General features: G+C 42.9%; 1 protein-coding gene across 1 annotated transcript in view; it reads left to right on the top strand.

The window, feature by feature from the left end:
• sema5a (sema domain, seven thrombospondin repeats (type 1 and type 1-like), transmembrane domain (TM) and short cytoplasmic domain, (semaphorin) 5A) overlaps positions 1–13,734 on the top strand; it is a 188,730-nt gene that overhangs the window by 128,443 nt on the left and 46,553 nt on the right. The window contains exon 14 of the mRNA XM_070880009.1: positions 6,177–6,324. Coding sequence (XP_070736110.1) covers positions 6,177–6,324 — 148 coding nt within the window. The remainder of the gene's footprint in view (positions 1–6,176; positions 6,325–13,734) is intronic.

The following is a 13,734-nucleotide window of genomic DNA, read 5'->3' as shown; positions in this document are numbered from 1 at the left end:
GTACTAAGTCTTGAAAGGATTTGAGAGGGTATATAGTGAAAGCTTATTTTCACAGGTCAGTGAATTGGCGATGAGGGCATCAATATACGATTATTATTATTAAAAGAACACTGTGGAGGTTAGAAGACTTTTTTTTCAGACAAAAAGTTATTGGAAATCGGGAAGATATAACTGTAACTGTCTATTGAAACAAGTCAGCAACAGCATTTCAGAGGAAATTTTACTATAGTTCAGAGTTCTATTTACTTTGTCGGTTGCTGCTCCGAAGTGATTGGCTAATGGCCCTTGATCTCTGGCAGCTATTTTGATTCCATACATGGAGTTCTTAAGACACCCATTGTTTCTTCCTGTATGCGCTACATCTGTCCATTTTGAATTTCATGTGGCACTGTTTCATCCACTTACACATTTTATCTAACTTATTCTGACTTATTCTGTTGGGCTCAAGTTGGCTTCATTAAATTCCACTACCCTCCTTGTAGTTGATACTGTCTGCCAATTTGACCAGTTTGTATTGAGCTTCTGAATTTAAGTCATTAAAGTAAATTAAAATTCTCCATAGTGGGATTTTTATGCCAAATTCACTTTACTCTTAGTTCACGTTTGGCACAAAATTCCTAGCATAACAATGGTATTGGTTGTTAAAAACCTAGTTTGTTCTGTTTAGAAGCAATAAAATTGGACTTCAGAAATATCTTGCCCCTCCCCTGCTGTATGCAATACAAAGGTTGCATGTGACTGGTTCATGAGCGGCTGTTAGTCGGAGCTAAGACTCTTTTTGTAGTTTAGTAGAAACTCTAAACTCAAAGCAAGCAATAACAAAGAAAAGCATTGAGCTAATTTAGTAATTTAACTTCTTCCATGCACGGTGACATTTGAGTTTTGTCTTTTTCATGTCTTTGTATCAGCGCTGCTTTTTCAAGCTGCATTTACCCACAAAATTGTTTTTTTTTTAAGGAAAATTCCAGAGAATAGAAACATAAAAACATCTTTCAAGATAATAAGTTCTTGAAAAGTCATGCAAGAAAAAGCTAAAAAAAAATATGGTTTCAAAAATATGAGCTAATAGCCCAAAACCTGCTGAAAAACATAACAACGTGTGAATGATGTAGGCCTTATTAATACACAAATCAGGCAGCAACTCGTGGCGAGGAAGAGATATCCCGTGACTTGCGAATCGCCACAGGTTGCTTTTCAAAAATAGCACCTCGCCTTTAACCTCCCAATGATTTTCATGAAATTGCTGCATTTGTACATTAATTGCCCATTAAACTCACCACAGAAAGTTAAGTCAAATAATTTACAGCATAAGTACCCTTTTAATGATATGATAATTGTTAATGACTGCCAATCAACCTCTCTTGCCCAGAAAATGAACAATTATAAGCATGGAATCTCTTTCCTTCAGGTTGTGAATTGTTGTTGGAGTTTTTAAAAACATCACATTTTCCCTCTCTATTTCTCTTTCTGTACCTGATTTGACATTGAATTCGCCCACTCTACTTTACCCTCCTTTCTCAGTTCTTCTTCTGTTTATTTCTAAATTCATTAATCTCATTGGCTAACTGTTGGTCTTGTTATTCTCCAAGGTCCCAGGTGCCTTGTTGCCCTCAACACACACTTCCAGAAACTTTGTGGACAAAAAATGATAACCCTAAATGTGCACAAACAAGTCTTAACTAACAGAGCACGCCGTGAAATGGCACAATCCAGAAAAATCTGGGCCATTGTTATCTGACTGTATGAGTTTGTGCCCACCACAAGCTCAGAACTGAAGAAGTCCCCGGGATGAAATTTTCACCCAATGTTAGCTTCACTGCCTAGTTTTAAGGGAAGTTAAGGTGTTAGGCAACAGGCAGACTGTGCCCAGATAATATTTTTTAAATAGCAGACAATATGGACATGGATCATTTCATTTATTTTGAAGTTAATAATGTCACAGAATATCAAGTAAGGATTACAAAGTAAGATATAGTTATAACAAGTGCTAGCTATTGCACTGAATCTAGATCACACACCTTTTTAGTTTACTCCTAAGTAGGTTTGTCCAGTTAGTATAGGTTAAAGTGATGAGATAGGTTCCCAAGTTCTAGTGGCTAAAAACTTTGAGCAGCTGATGAGCAAGGTCAGGATCAGGCTTAGCTGTGATGCCTTCTGCTGTCAAATATTTTGCTGAAACTCACTGCCTAGACTCACACTTGAAGAATGGCCACTGGGTGAAGCATCAGAGGCCTGCCAGAAGCTGTGGAATAATATTTCAGCAGGATTCAGTGACTTTAAGAGAGAAAGACAGAAAACAATTGGCAAAATAAGTGATGTACAGATGGATGAGCTTACCGAGGAAGGTTTGTTGGAATTGTACAGTGATATACTCTGTGTTGAACTCTGTTGAATATGACTATCATAACAGTAAGATTTTTTTTAAATGCCAGGTTAAGTATTTGCTGATTAGGGCATACCCATTTCTCCACATGCTTAATTGGAGACAGATTGATAATTAAAAATGATCCCAGGTGCAAGACATTATACAAACTATTTGACTCCAGTACACTGGATATTTCCAACCTGGAGATATGTTTTATTTGGAAACTTGTCAATAGTGATGGCAGCAGGCAAGGAATAAGAACACAAAATAGGTGGTAAAAAATGGTAGTCTAGGTGGTTAACCTCATAACACAACTGTGTGCCAACAGAGCACTGGGCGTAGAGATCCTGCTTGACAATGGACTTTTAAGACTTACCACTGCTTATTTTTGTTTTAAAAAGGTTGAATTCCCTTTTAATAAAGAAACTACAGTAGCATGGGGAGCATTCTGCAGTAAAGCTTGTATTGTGTATGAGTCTGTTTCATTTGAGAGCATTTCCTAGTGAAGTGAAAGGAAGCAGTTGCTTTTATATCCAAATCAATTACTTAATTCCCATGCTTAAATGTCATTAATTTGATGGACTTTAACACACAAGGTTATTTCAGTGGGGCAGAAGGCAGAGAGACTTGGGCCTGAGAAAAGAGCAGCTCACTGCAGTCTGGCTTGAAGTGCTGCCAGTAGAACCAGGAAACCTGGTCCTAACTCATTAGTTTGGAGCACAGCTCTCAGATTTATGCAGCAATAGATCCGAGCTGAAAAAACAGACCTGATGTTTTTGGAACTTTCATAGATATTTTAGAAATAAAGCTGAGCTTGTTTGAAAGGCTAGCTCAGCAGCTTGGGAAGAAGCAAATTTTATAAGTTTAAAAAAAACCTGAATTTGTTTCATTTGTGCAGTTTTTCTTATATGTCAATCAACCCTGATTAGATTTTGGTTTGGGCATTGTTTGTAAAGAGGATTGCTGTTTTTCGCAGAGTAGGCTCTGTCCGTAGAGTGCGATTATTTTGTATTAAAAGCCCTTTGCAGCTCCACGTTTCCCCATGTCAGATGGACATGATTAGCAGAGTTATGGCAGCCTTTGCGTGCAGCTGCTTGGCAAGTTAACAAAACTTGAGCAACAGCAGACGGCAGAGTTTATACAGCACTGAGGCCCTATGGCCCAATTCGAGTAGTGAGGTTTGCCAAGGTGCGGGACTTCTAATCCTTGTTCTACGTCATTTATATTGTACAGCTGGTAGAAATCAGCTCTAAGATTTTGTTCTTGTTGCTAGTCATCCTTACTCTTCTATTCTCCATACATGGATATTATTAAAAATAGCAGTGGAGATGCTGTAGAAGTTTGGTTAGCTGCATGTGAGCATCTGATCACAGCAACCGGGCAGGAAGAGGGCGGACAGACATCTATCAGGATGCTGAAGATATCTGGCCTACTTTTGTCCATTCCATCACAAATGATTCTCCGGTGATAGAACATTGAGATTCTCTTTAGCTTGCATGTTCCTGAATAATACATTGGCTGTCAAATTGAAACATGTATTATGTATAGTGAGCACTATGTGAGCAGTATTTTGCTTTTGTAAGTTATTTCCTGTTATGAATTTGGGTTCAATGCGTCAGTCACTCCTGGGAATGGTCTAAGGGTGAGAAATTGCCCTCCGCACAGATTGGGGATGGTAACCTGCTCGGGGTGGACATCATCGCTGTGCGTGGCGAACTTCACTGCTTAATGCCCCATAGATGAAATAGCCCTGTGGGACCACGAGGCTGGCGCGGGCCGATGTCAACACCAGCTTCGCGGATCATCAGAGGCCTTGCAGAGTACGCAGCGGCCCTCCCCTTTAAGCGAGGGGGAGGGGCGTTGACGCACGTCAGCGTCCCCAATGGAAATGGAGCGCGCGAGATTGCGCTCTGCTTCCTTTGAAGGGCGGTAAACCGAATTCAGCGGCGGGGCGGGACTTCTGTGCCAGGAGCAGGAAGTCCCGGCCCCAGCTGGTTACCGCCCCCAATCGGGGCGCAGGGCAATTTTGCCCCGAAAGTATCTTACTTTTATGGGATTTGACTCTTACTGCCCTATAGCTTCCTGTAAAATAGTGTAACTCAGGGCATCATAATAGAACCCCTTGTGATGAGAACGTTATATTTTTGTGCAGGATTGTGTATTTGGAACCTGGGGGGAAAGTTCAGAGAACAAGCAACATAGTTTTGATAAAATAGAGAGACAAGAAAACTTCCCCATAGAGAGAAAGAAAGTGGGAGTGGCAAGTTACCCAATGCCATTCTCACACAACTCAAAACATCTGGTTACAATACAAGACTCCCGCTTGCCCTCTTGTCCTGGGTAGAATTATAGAACAGCATAGAAGGAGGCCATTCTGCCCATCAAGTCTGCGCCAGTTCTTTCGAAGAGCAATCCAGCCAGTTAGTCCCATTCCCCTGCTCTTTTACCATATCCCTGGAGTTTTTTTCTCCTTAAGTATTCTCTTTTGAAGGCTCTTATTATCTACGACCCTATCAGGCAGTGCATTCCAAATCCTAACCACTCGTTACATTAAAAAGTTTGTCCTCCTATCACCTCTGGTTCTTTTGCTAATCACCTTCAATCTTTGCCCTCATGTTATTGACCCTTCAGCCGTTGGAATCAGTGTCTCTTTATTTACTATATCTTCATGATTTTGAACATCTCTATCAAATCTCCTCTTAGTCTTCTCTGCTCTAAGAAATGATTCAGTGCAATGGGAAGACCCAGAAGGAGGGGGGAGAGAAAAGGCAAAAAAAACCTTCTTGAATATAAATAACAATTGGGAATGCTCAAGTTTTACTAACATTACATTACTGGCGGAGGCATGGTCACATGCTTATTTTGTGTTTACACAGTGATTTGCTAATCTAGCATCTCATCACTCAGAAGCATTCACAGTTGAGCAATATAATTCTATGTGAGAAATTTTTTCTTAATACTGTTGCCAGGGTTCAGCAAAATTCCTCTTCAAAGATTCATTTGATTATCACGCCACCAATGTATTCAATCAGATATCATGTATTAAAGCTGTGAGCTGTGTCACGCACAGCAGTCAGCAAAAGCCTATGTGCAGCCACCTTCAGCAGAGCAGGTCTCCAGTCATCCTGGTTAACCCTTGCCATTGGATAAAGACCGAGCTCTGTCAAGCCCGTGTGGTGGCTGATGTGTAACGGTCATCACACGTTAAAAAAATCCACGCACAGGCATATTCCATCCCCTCAATTGGAGTTCAGGACTGGAATATCGGGTCCTTTATTGAAACATCTGTGAACTCATGTGGAAGCAAGTCATCTTCATTCGAGGGACCGCCTATGATGATGATGATGCTGTACAGCCAACTTGTTATTACAGTGTTCCAGGTGCTTAATACAGTATGAAGGGGACCTCTACTCCAGCAGAAATGTATGGATATTCTTCATTCATTAGAAAACATTAATCAGTTGTAGTTAGGCACTTTTACTGTTGTGTTTAATTCCCGTGTAATGTAATTCTTTTGATGTTGTGTTGCCTTATTTTCATTATAAGGTCACATTTATGCCTGCAATGTACAATTTTCTTTTTTTTTCCCCCAACATGTGTAGATCTAGTAGTGCCCTGTGAGTTGTTCTCACTACCTTAGTTTAAAAAATAACATGTTTTAATCACATTAGACATATGGAAAGTGGGGAAATACTCTAGTACGCTAGCAAAAAGAAAGAAATGAAGACAAAAACATTGCTAAGGCACGCTATATTTTCTATGATGGATACTGTACAATGCACATGTACTATTCATCCTGCTTCTTTTCTAGGTATTGCAATGAGCATCTTCAGTGCCCTCCACACACATTCTGGACTCCTTGGGGTCCATGGGAACGCTGCACTGCACAGTGTGGGGGAGGGGTTCAGGCCCGGAGACGAACATGTCAGAATGGTAATGACTGTCCAGGCTGCACCATAGTGAGTAGATTATAACATTGAGGGTCAACCCTCTTTGTTCTTTGTGTGATTTTTAATAGCATAATGTCATACTCTTGGTCAAAATTTTCCAAAAGTCACAACAATTTCTCCAAATGCCTAACACTCAGAGACGGGCCTTGTATTGTTTATGACAAGAAGATATGATTTTGCTCTTAATAATTTAAGTAAATATTATGGAGATTATTGGCTGTAAAATTAATTTCACCCAAAGGCAAATCTCTAATAATGTGAAATGTTCCTGATTTCACACAGTATACAAAGCTGCCAGCATGTGAAAAATTGAGGTGTCAGCTGAACTAATTTCTACGACACATAAAAATTACATGGCAATTATAAAGATTTACATTTCGATTAATAAAAAAAAAATACAACTAATGACCTTTTGAGACCTCCATTTTTCCTTGCAGCAGCACAGTGCATGCATTGAAATTCATAAGCCCTGTTTCATTAATTTTCTTTTCTCATCTCACAGCCCAGAAGCACAGTGTTTGGATACTTGATTCATAGATTGCCTTTGGAAAATGTCAGTCTTGTTTGGGGCTGGTGATTCATCTAATGAGTTTTTTATTGATTCTCTGCTGGCCATTGGTCAGGCATGTCATAAAGCCTAAATGTCTGCCATTAATGGTAATAGCGATTATGGCAGCGGTTAAAGGGGGTGGGCCTTATGTCTAAGTAGGCAAATAGTCACCGAGAGCCACGTGCACACCCAGTGTAAAACTGAAAACTGTTTGCGTGGACTAAAAACTGCTAGATTTTGAGATGAAATCTGTGGGCAGTTGTTAAAAAGCTGGATGGCAGCCCTGACTTGAATGTGATGAAATACTCTCCACTTGCCTGGATGGGTACAGCTTCAACAACACTCAAGAAACTCGACACCATCCAGGACAAAGCAACCCGCTTGATTGGTACCCCATCTACCATCTTAAACATTCACTCCCTCCACCACCGGCGCACCATGGCTACAAGATGCACTGCAGCAACTTGCCAAGGCTTCTTTGGCAACACCTCCCAAACCCGCGACCTCTACCACCTAGAAGGATAAGGGCGAGCAGAAGGCGCATGGAAACACCATCACCTGCAAATTCCCCTCCAAGTTACACACCATCCTGACTTGGAAATATATTGCCGTTCCTTCATCGTCACTGGGTCAAAATCCCTCCCTAACAACACTATGGGAGTACCTTCACCACAAGGATTGTATCGGTTCAAGAAGGTGGCTCACCACCACCTTCTCAAGGGCATTTAGGGATGGACAATAAATGCTGGCCTTGCCAGCAAGTCCATATTCTGGAATGAATGAAAAATCTTCAATGGCAGTGATTTAAGGCAAATGAGTCAGTACTGCTGCCTCTCCAGACCATTATACCCATGTAAAGAAGATTTCCCAACACTGGTCTGTATGGTCTTTGAGCCATCAGGTGAGGTCCAAAAACCAAAACCTTCAAGCAACTATATATGTGTAAACATGTTGCTTTTAAGGGCTGTGAAATTCTTGACACATTGTAACAAGGAAGAAGTTTACAGGTTTGGAAGCCTCAGGTGTTACAGAATTGCTTCTCCCTGCAATGATTCAATAATATGAAGTGGTTATTACTCATCTGCCATTTCTCAATTTTAATATGAAAATGAGTGACAAATTAAGGTCGATGGAAAACAAGAGAGTTTGATCAAAAAATATCATCAGGCTGCCTTCTTTCTGCTGTTATAAAGATATAAGGACCAGTTTTGCTCTGGGTCCTGGCCTTGTGGGGTGCACCCAAAGTGGCACGGAGCTTGAACTCACCTGCATTTACGAGTTCAGGTTATATAATTGACTCAAATGCTCCCCTGGTGCAGGTCGAGCTCTGGCAGACCTTATCACCTGGAATTATGGAAGGAAAGTTAGCTGCTAGGCCGGTCTGGGAGGCCTGATGCAACATCAGTGACCTGAGCAGCAATGGTCAGGGCATTCTCGCTGTTAAACACTGGGAAGACTGAAGCCATCACCTTTGGCCCATGCCACGAGGTCTGTATCTTTGTTACTGATTCTGACCCCCTCCCCAGCCATTGCCTCAGGCTGAACCAGACTGTTCACGCTCTCACTGTTCTATTCAATTCTGAGCTGAGCTTCTGACCCTCATATACTCTCCATCACAAAGACTGCCTACTTCTACCTCTGTAACAACACCTGCCATCTGCCGCTGATGCCCTCATCGACTATTCTGATCTTCTCCGAGCCAGCCTCCCATCCTCCATCGTCTGGAGACTTCAGCTCATCCAAAACTCTGCTGCCTGTATCTTATCTCGCACCAAATCCCACTCACCCAACACCCCTGTCCTTGCTGACCTACATTGGGCCCTCAACACTTCCAACTTAAAATTCCCATATTCTTATGTAAATCCCTCATGACCCTGCCCCTCCCTATCTCTGTAACCTCCTCCAGCCCTATAACCCACCCCCAAACTCCCCGTTCTTATGAATTAGTCTTTGTGTACCCCTCCCTCCCTTCACTCCACCCATTGGCTGCCGTGCCTTCAGCTGTCTTGGCCCCATTCTCTGGAATTCCTTCCCTAAACTCCTCCATCTCTCCAATCCTTCTCGTCCTTTGAAGTCCTCCTTAAAATTCACCTCTTTGACCAAGCTTTTGGTCACATCTCCTAACATCTCCTTCCTGCCACAGCATACATTTTTGTCCAATTACACTCTGAAATACTGTGAAACATTTTTATACATTAAAGGTGGTAAATAAATGCAAATTGTTGTTGCTATCTAAAAACAGTAGCCAGAAGGCTCCCAATGATCCCTAGCTGAATGGATTCTGTGAAGGAAAAAAGTACCTTTAGATCTGTTGCCTCCTCCTCTCTGGTCTTCTGATTGGAGAGGGCCAGGTGCAAGGCCTTAGGCACAGTTTTTCTGTACGTCCTGAAAATGGGTGTCCACTTGCTGAAGAAACAGGAAATGAGGCATGAGAGCCAGGAAGTTCCTTTTATGCCTCAGTTTTTAAATTGCCACAGGTATGCAGCTATTGTAAGCACATGCAGTCCACTTGCCCTCAAGGAAAGCCCCAGAAAACAAAAAGGCCAATGTAAAGGAGGAGGGGACCTAACATCACATGTCTTCACCCCTATTCTTTAGGTGCTAATCACAGCAAAATCAACCCTAGAGTTATATTCATTGGGATAGAAATTACAAATGGTTATATTATGATGGGAATGCTGAATGTATTTGCAGTAAATTCTCTTTCCACAAACCTAATTATTTTAAGGGCGCGTTAATTTGCAACATCTAAAGCTCTGATTGGATCTACTTGATGTCAAGTTCTGATTGCTGATTGGTCCCCTTGGAAGATAAGACACACCCGACAGTTTCTTTTTGCAAAGTGTAACTCAAGCCATTCTGACTGCTGACTCCAGACAGAACAGAGCTCACTTGGAACAGACAGGGCTCACTCTCACAGGTTAAGACCTTCTCCCACCCCCCAAAGAAGTTCCTGCCCCTACCCCCCCACCGCCCAAGTTCCTGACCTTCTTCCCCTGCCCAAGTTGCTCCTTCACGGATTCATGACTTTCTCCCCTTTCCCCAACAAGTTCCTGACCTTCTCCCCCCACCCCTCCCCACCCTGCCATAGATGGGACATTGTGTGTGGGTCACAGATTGTTAACAGGTTTATTGGGTATGAAGTGAATAGTGACAGTGTCATGACTTCTGGATTTTGTCCAGTCTTACCATCTGGATCATGTTCTTGCTCTCAACCCCCCATTTAGACCTGGACCACGTTCTCCCGCCATCCCCACCGAGTTCTTGACCTCCTCTCTCCACCCCCTCCGATTCCCCCGATTTCCCCTCTCTCTCCCCACTCTGATCTCCCCCTCCCTCCCTCCGATCTCCCCCTCCGATCTCCCCTTCTCTCTCCCCCCTCTAATTTTCCACTCTCTCTCACCCCTCCCCCAATCTCCCCCTATCTCTTGCTCCCTCCGATCCCCCCTCTCTCTCCCTCCGATCTCCCCCCTCTCTCTCTGATCGCCCCCTCTGATCTACTCCTCTCTCTCCATCTTCCCCTCTCTCACTCCGTCTCCCCCTCTCTCCCCATCTTCCCATCTCTCTGTCTTCATCTCTCTCTCTCCCCCTCCGATCTCCCCTTCTCCCCTTCTCTTTCCCCCGTCCGATTTCCCCCCCCCAATCTCCCCTTCTCTATCCCCCATCCGATTTTCCCCTCTCTTCCCCCCCCCCCTCCAATCTCACCCTCTGATCCCCCCTCCGATTCCCCCTCTCTCTCCCTCTGATCTCCCCCCCGCCTCTGATCTCCCCCTACCTCCCATCAACCTCCCCTCTCTCTCTCTCTCTCTTTCCGATCTAACTGTCTTTCGCTCCGTCTCCCTCTATCTCTCCCCATCTCCCCTCTCTCTCTGTCTTCTCCTCTCCATCTCTTCCCGTCTCTCCCTCTCTCTCCCCATCTCTCTCTTTCTCTCCATTTCACCCTCTCTCTCTCTTCGTCTTCCCTCCCTCTCTCTCTCTCTCTCTCTCCCGTCTCCTCCGATCTCCCCCATCTCTCTCTCTCTTTCCGTTCCCCCATCTCTCCCCTTTCGATTCAAGCTTCTCTGGGGCCTTGACCAATGGAGTTGAACAAGACGTGGGCCATGCTGCACTGTACTGTGAGGCACTGCGCATGGCTGGACCTCGGTGCCAGCGCACATGTGCAGAAGGATCCGAAAATGTTCGTGCAGATAATCGCTTTTTTATTTTAAATGACAAATTAACTATTCATACAATAATATTGTCAACAACAACTTTTACCCTAGTCACTAAAATGACTCAGAGGATTGGATTTGTGAGAAATAGCAAGATGAACATTCCTCCACTACCTCAATTGGCTTCCACCTGTGTGAACCTTTTTCATACTTAACACATCAGAGAAGGTCAAAAGGCAAGAAAGCCAGAAGGGTAGTTGTTCTACTGTAAAGTAATCTTCACACATATTAGATACTAACTAGCCCCAGTGCTGGAACATTTAAATGCACACTAACTATTCATGAACTGTTCATGAACTGGCAGTCTTTCAAGACAAATCCAGAGCAGTACAATTGGCTCTTGTCGTAACCTAAATGAATAGGTTTTTACAAGCCTCTTTCATCTAATGAAAATTCCTTCATAAACTCCTATAATGATAAGCAAAATGAATGCTTCTAGTCTTGTTCTGTAATCTTAAAACATTGACTTAAATTGACTCACCCATGTGCCGTAAAAATCCTATATTAATTCAAATCTTCTTAGAAAGACAGTTGGGGAACACATGCCTAAACCTGGCTCCGTAATGATTCAATGATGCAGAGATTAACTAATGGTCAGTTACTGAAAACATTTTAGGGTAGAATTTGGTATGCATTGCATCCATTTTTCGGGAGTTAAATAGGCACAATGGATCCCAATTTAGCACTGGGGCAGCCCGTGCCAAGTTTGCACAGGCGTTGGTCCCACTGCTACATCTTTTAGGCTTACCAAGCGAATGGCTAAAAGAGGTGCTGTCTCCTTGAATATGTGTTAGGCCCTAACATCTGTTGAGAACCTCTTTTTATAATTTGTAGCTGATGAGTGTGGCAGGAGTCGGGGCCTCAGGATTCTTCAGCAGCCCCACGGCCATTAACAGGACAGAATCCAAGTGTAGGGACAGCTTACGGACTGGAAGCTCAAGTGGAACTTGGCCTTGCTACGTTTGCGGCCCTATGGATGCAGGCACACAAATTCCGAAAGGGTGGGGTGGGCACTTCGTCCACCTGCCCCCTCGCCCCCCCCCCCCCCCGCCCCGCCTCATCTTGACTTGGCAGCTTGTCTGGGGGAATTCCCAGGCTCACCCAGAAGTCGAAACAGATATGCTACCATAAGGTTCAGTGGTAGCCACACCTGCAGGAAGCAAATATAAGTGATGTTCTGGACCATAAGTGAGCACCACCCAGACAAAATCATATTTAATTCTGGACCTGGTAGCGAGGGGACAAAGGAGAATGACTGTAGAAGCACCTCAGTCTTTTGCCCAAACAGCCTTTGGCCACTTTAACAGAGTGGGAAGAGCTGTTCTGAAATTATGGCAATTCCTGGCACGGTATGGCACATGCGGTAATTTGGTCTGTGGGATTTGGGATACGATTATGACAGAGACGTTGGAAGCTCAACCCTTGTATGTTTATGAGACCACAATACATGAAATTCATATAAAAAAGTCAGATTCATATGTTAAAAAATGGTTGGGTAGCTTTTTTTTTGTTAGGTCAGTCAAATACATCTAGCTGTGAGAGAAAAAAAACTGCTCCTTTATCAAGCTGAATGCACTATATCCATTTTTCAATTTTCACAATACAGTTCACAATAGCACTGTTGAAATCTTGATTTGATAAGTCTGTCAAAGTGTTGCAGTTGGAGATTTTTGTGCTTGTAGCAATAACTATGATTGATGGAGCAATCAGCTCTGCTTTACACCAGGCATCACCTATATATGGTAATTGTAGTAAAGTCATGAAGAATTTATGGGGAGTGATTGAAGAAGTGAACTGTTTGCAGGATGTGGGATGAGATCTAATGTACAGGAAGATAAATATTAACCGATACATCCTTGATAGTCAAGGTGTATCTCTGCATCATAAGCTTTAACAAAGTTATTCCAATATTTTCCATTCTGATATTTTTGTTCTAACATGCCATGAGAGACATACAGTATGTTATGAATGTTCCCCATTCAAAACCACAGTGCAAACAAATATTACGATCTTTTTTCTCAGTTCAGTTGATTTTTTTTCTCCTTCTAAGGGAATTGACTTATGTAAAGGTGCAATTCCATGGGCAGCAGCATAAGTGGGTGTTTCACATGTGTAAGACTAGATGTCAACAGACTATTCATTCATTTGGACATAACTGCAAAGACTGTTAGGGCTGGAATTTCTTCCACCCACCAGAAACGACATGGGGCGGGGTAGGACTTCTGCCCATCCACATGGGATCACCGGCAAACCACAACATTTGTCTGGAGCAGGCTGCATTTCATGTACAGGGCAGGAGGAAATGAAATTTAGGTGCTGCTTTAAGGGTATGGTAGCATAATGGTTATGTTACTGGTTTGCTGATGATACAAAGATGGATGGGAAAGTAAATTGTGAGGAGGACACAAAAAATCAGCAAAGGGATATAGACAGGCTAAGTGAGTGGGCAAAATTTGGCAGAGGGAGTATAATGTGGGAAAATGTGAGGTCATGCACTTTGGCAGAAATAATAGAAAAGCAAATTATAATTTAAATAGAGAAAAATTGCAAAGTGCTGCAGTACAGAGAGACCTGGGAGTCCTTGTGCATGAAGGTACAGCAAGTAATCAGGAAGGCAAATGGAATGTTGGCCTTCATTGCAAGGAGGATAGAGTATAA

This window comes from Pristiophorus japonicus, chromosome 5 (assembly GCF_044704955.1).
Source record: "Pristiophorus japonicus isolate sPriJap1 chromosome 5, sPriJap1.hap1, whole genome shotgun sequence".
Lineage (NCBI taxonomy): Eukaryota > Metazoa > Chordata > Chondrichthyes > Pristiophoridae > Pristiophorus > Pristiophorus japonicus.
The sequence above is the reverse complement of the archived record's forward strand: the minus strand, read 5'-3'. Positions and strand labels throughout refer to the sequence as shown.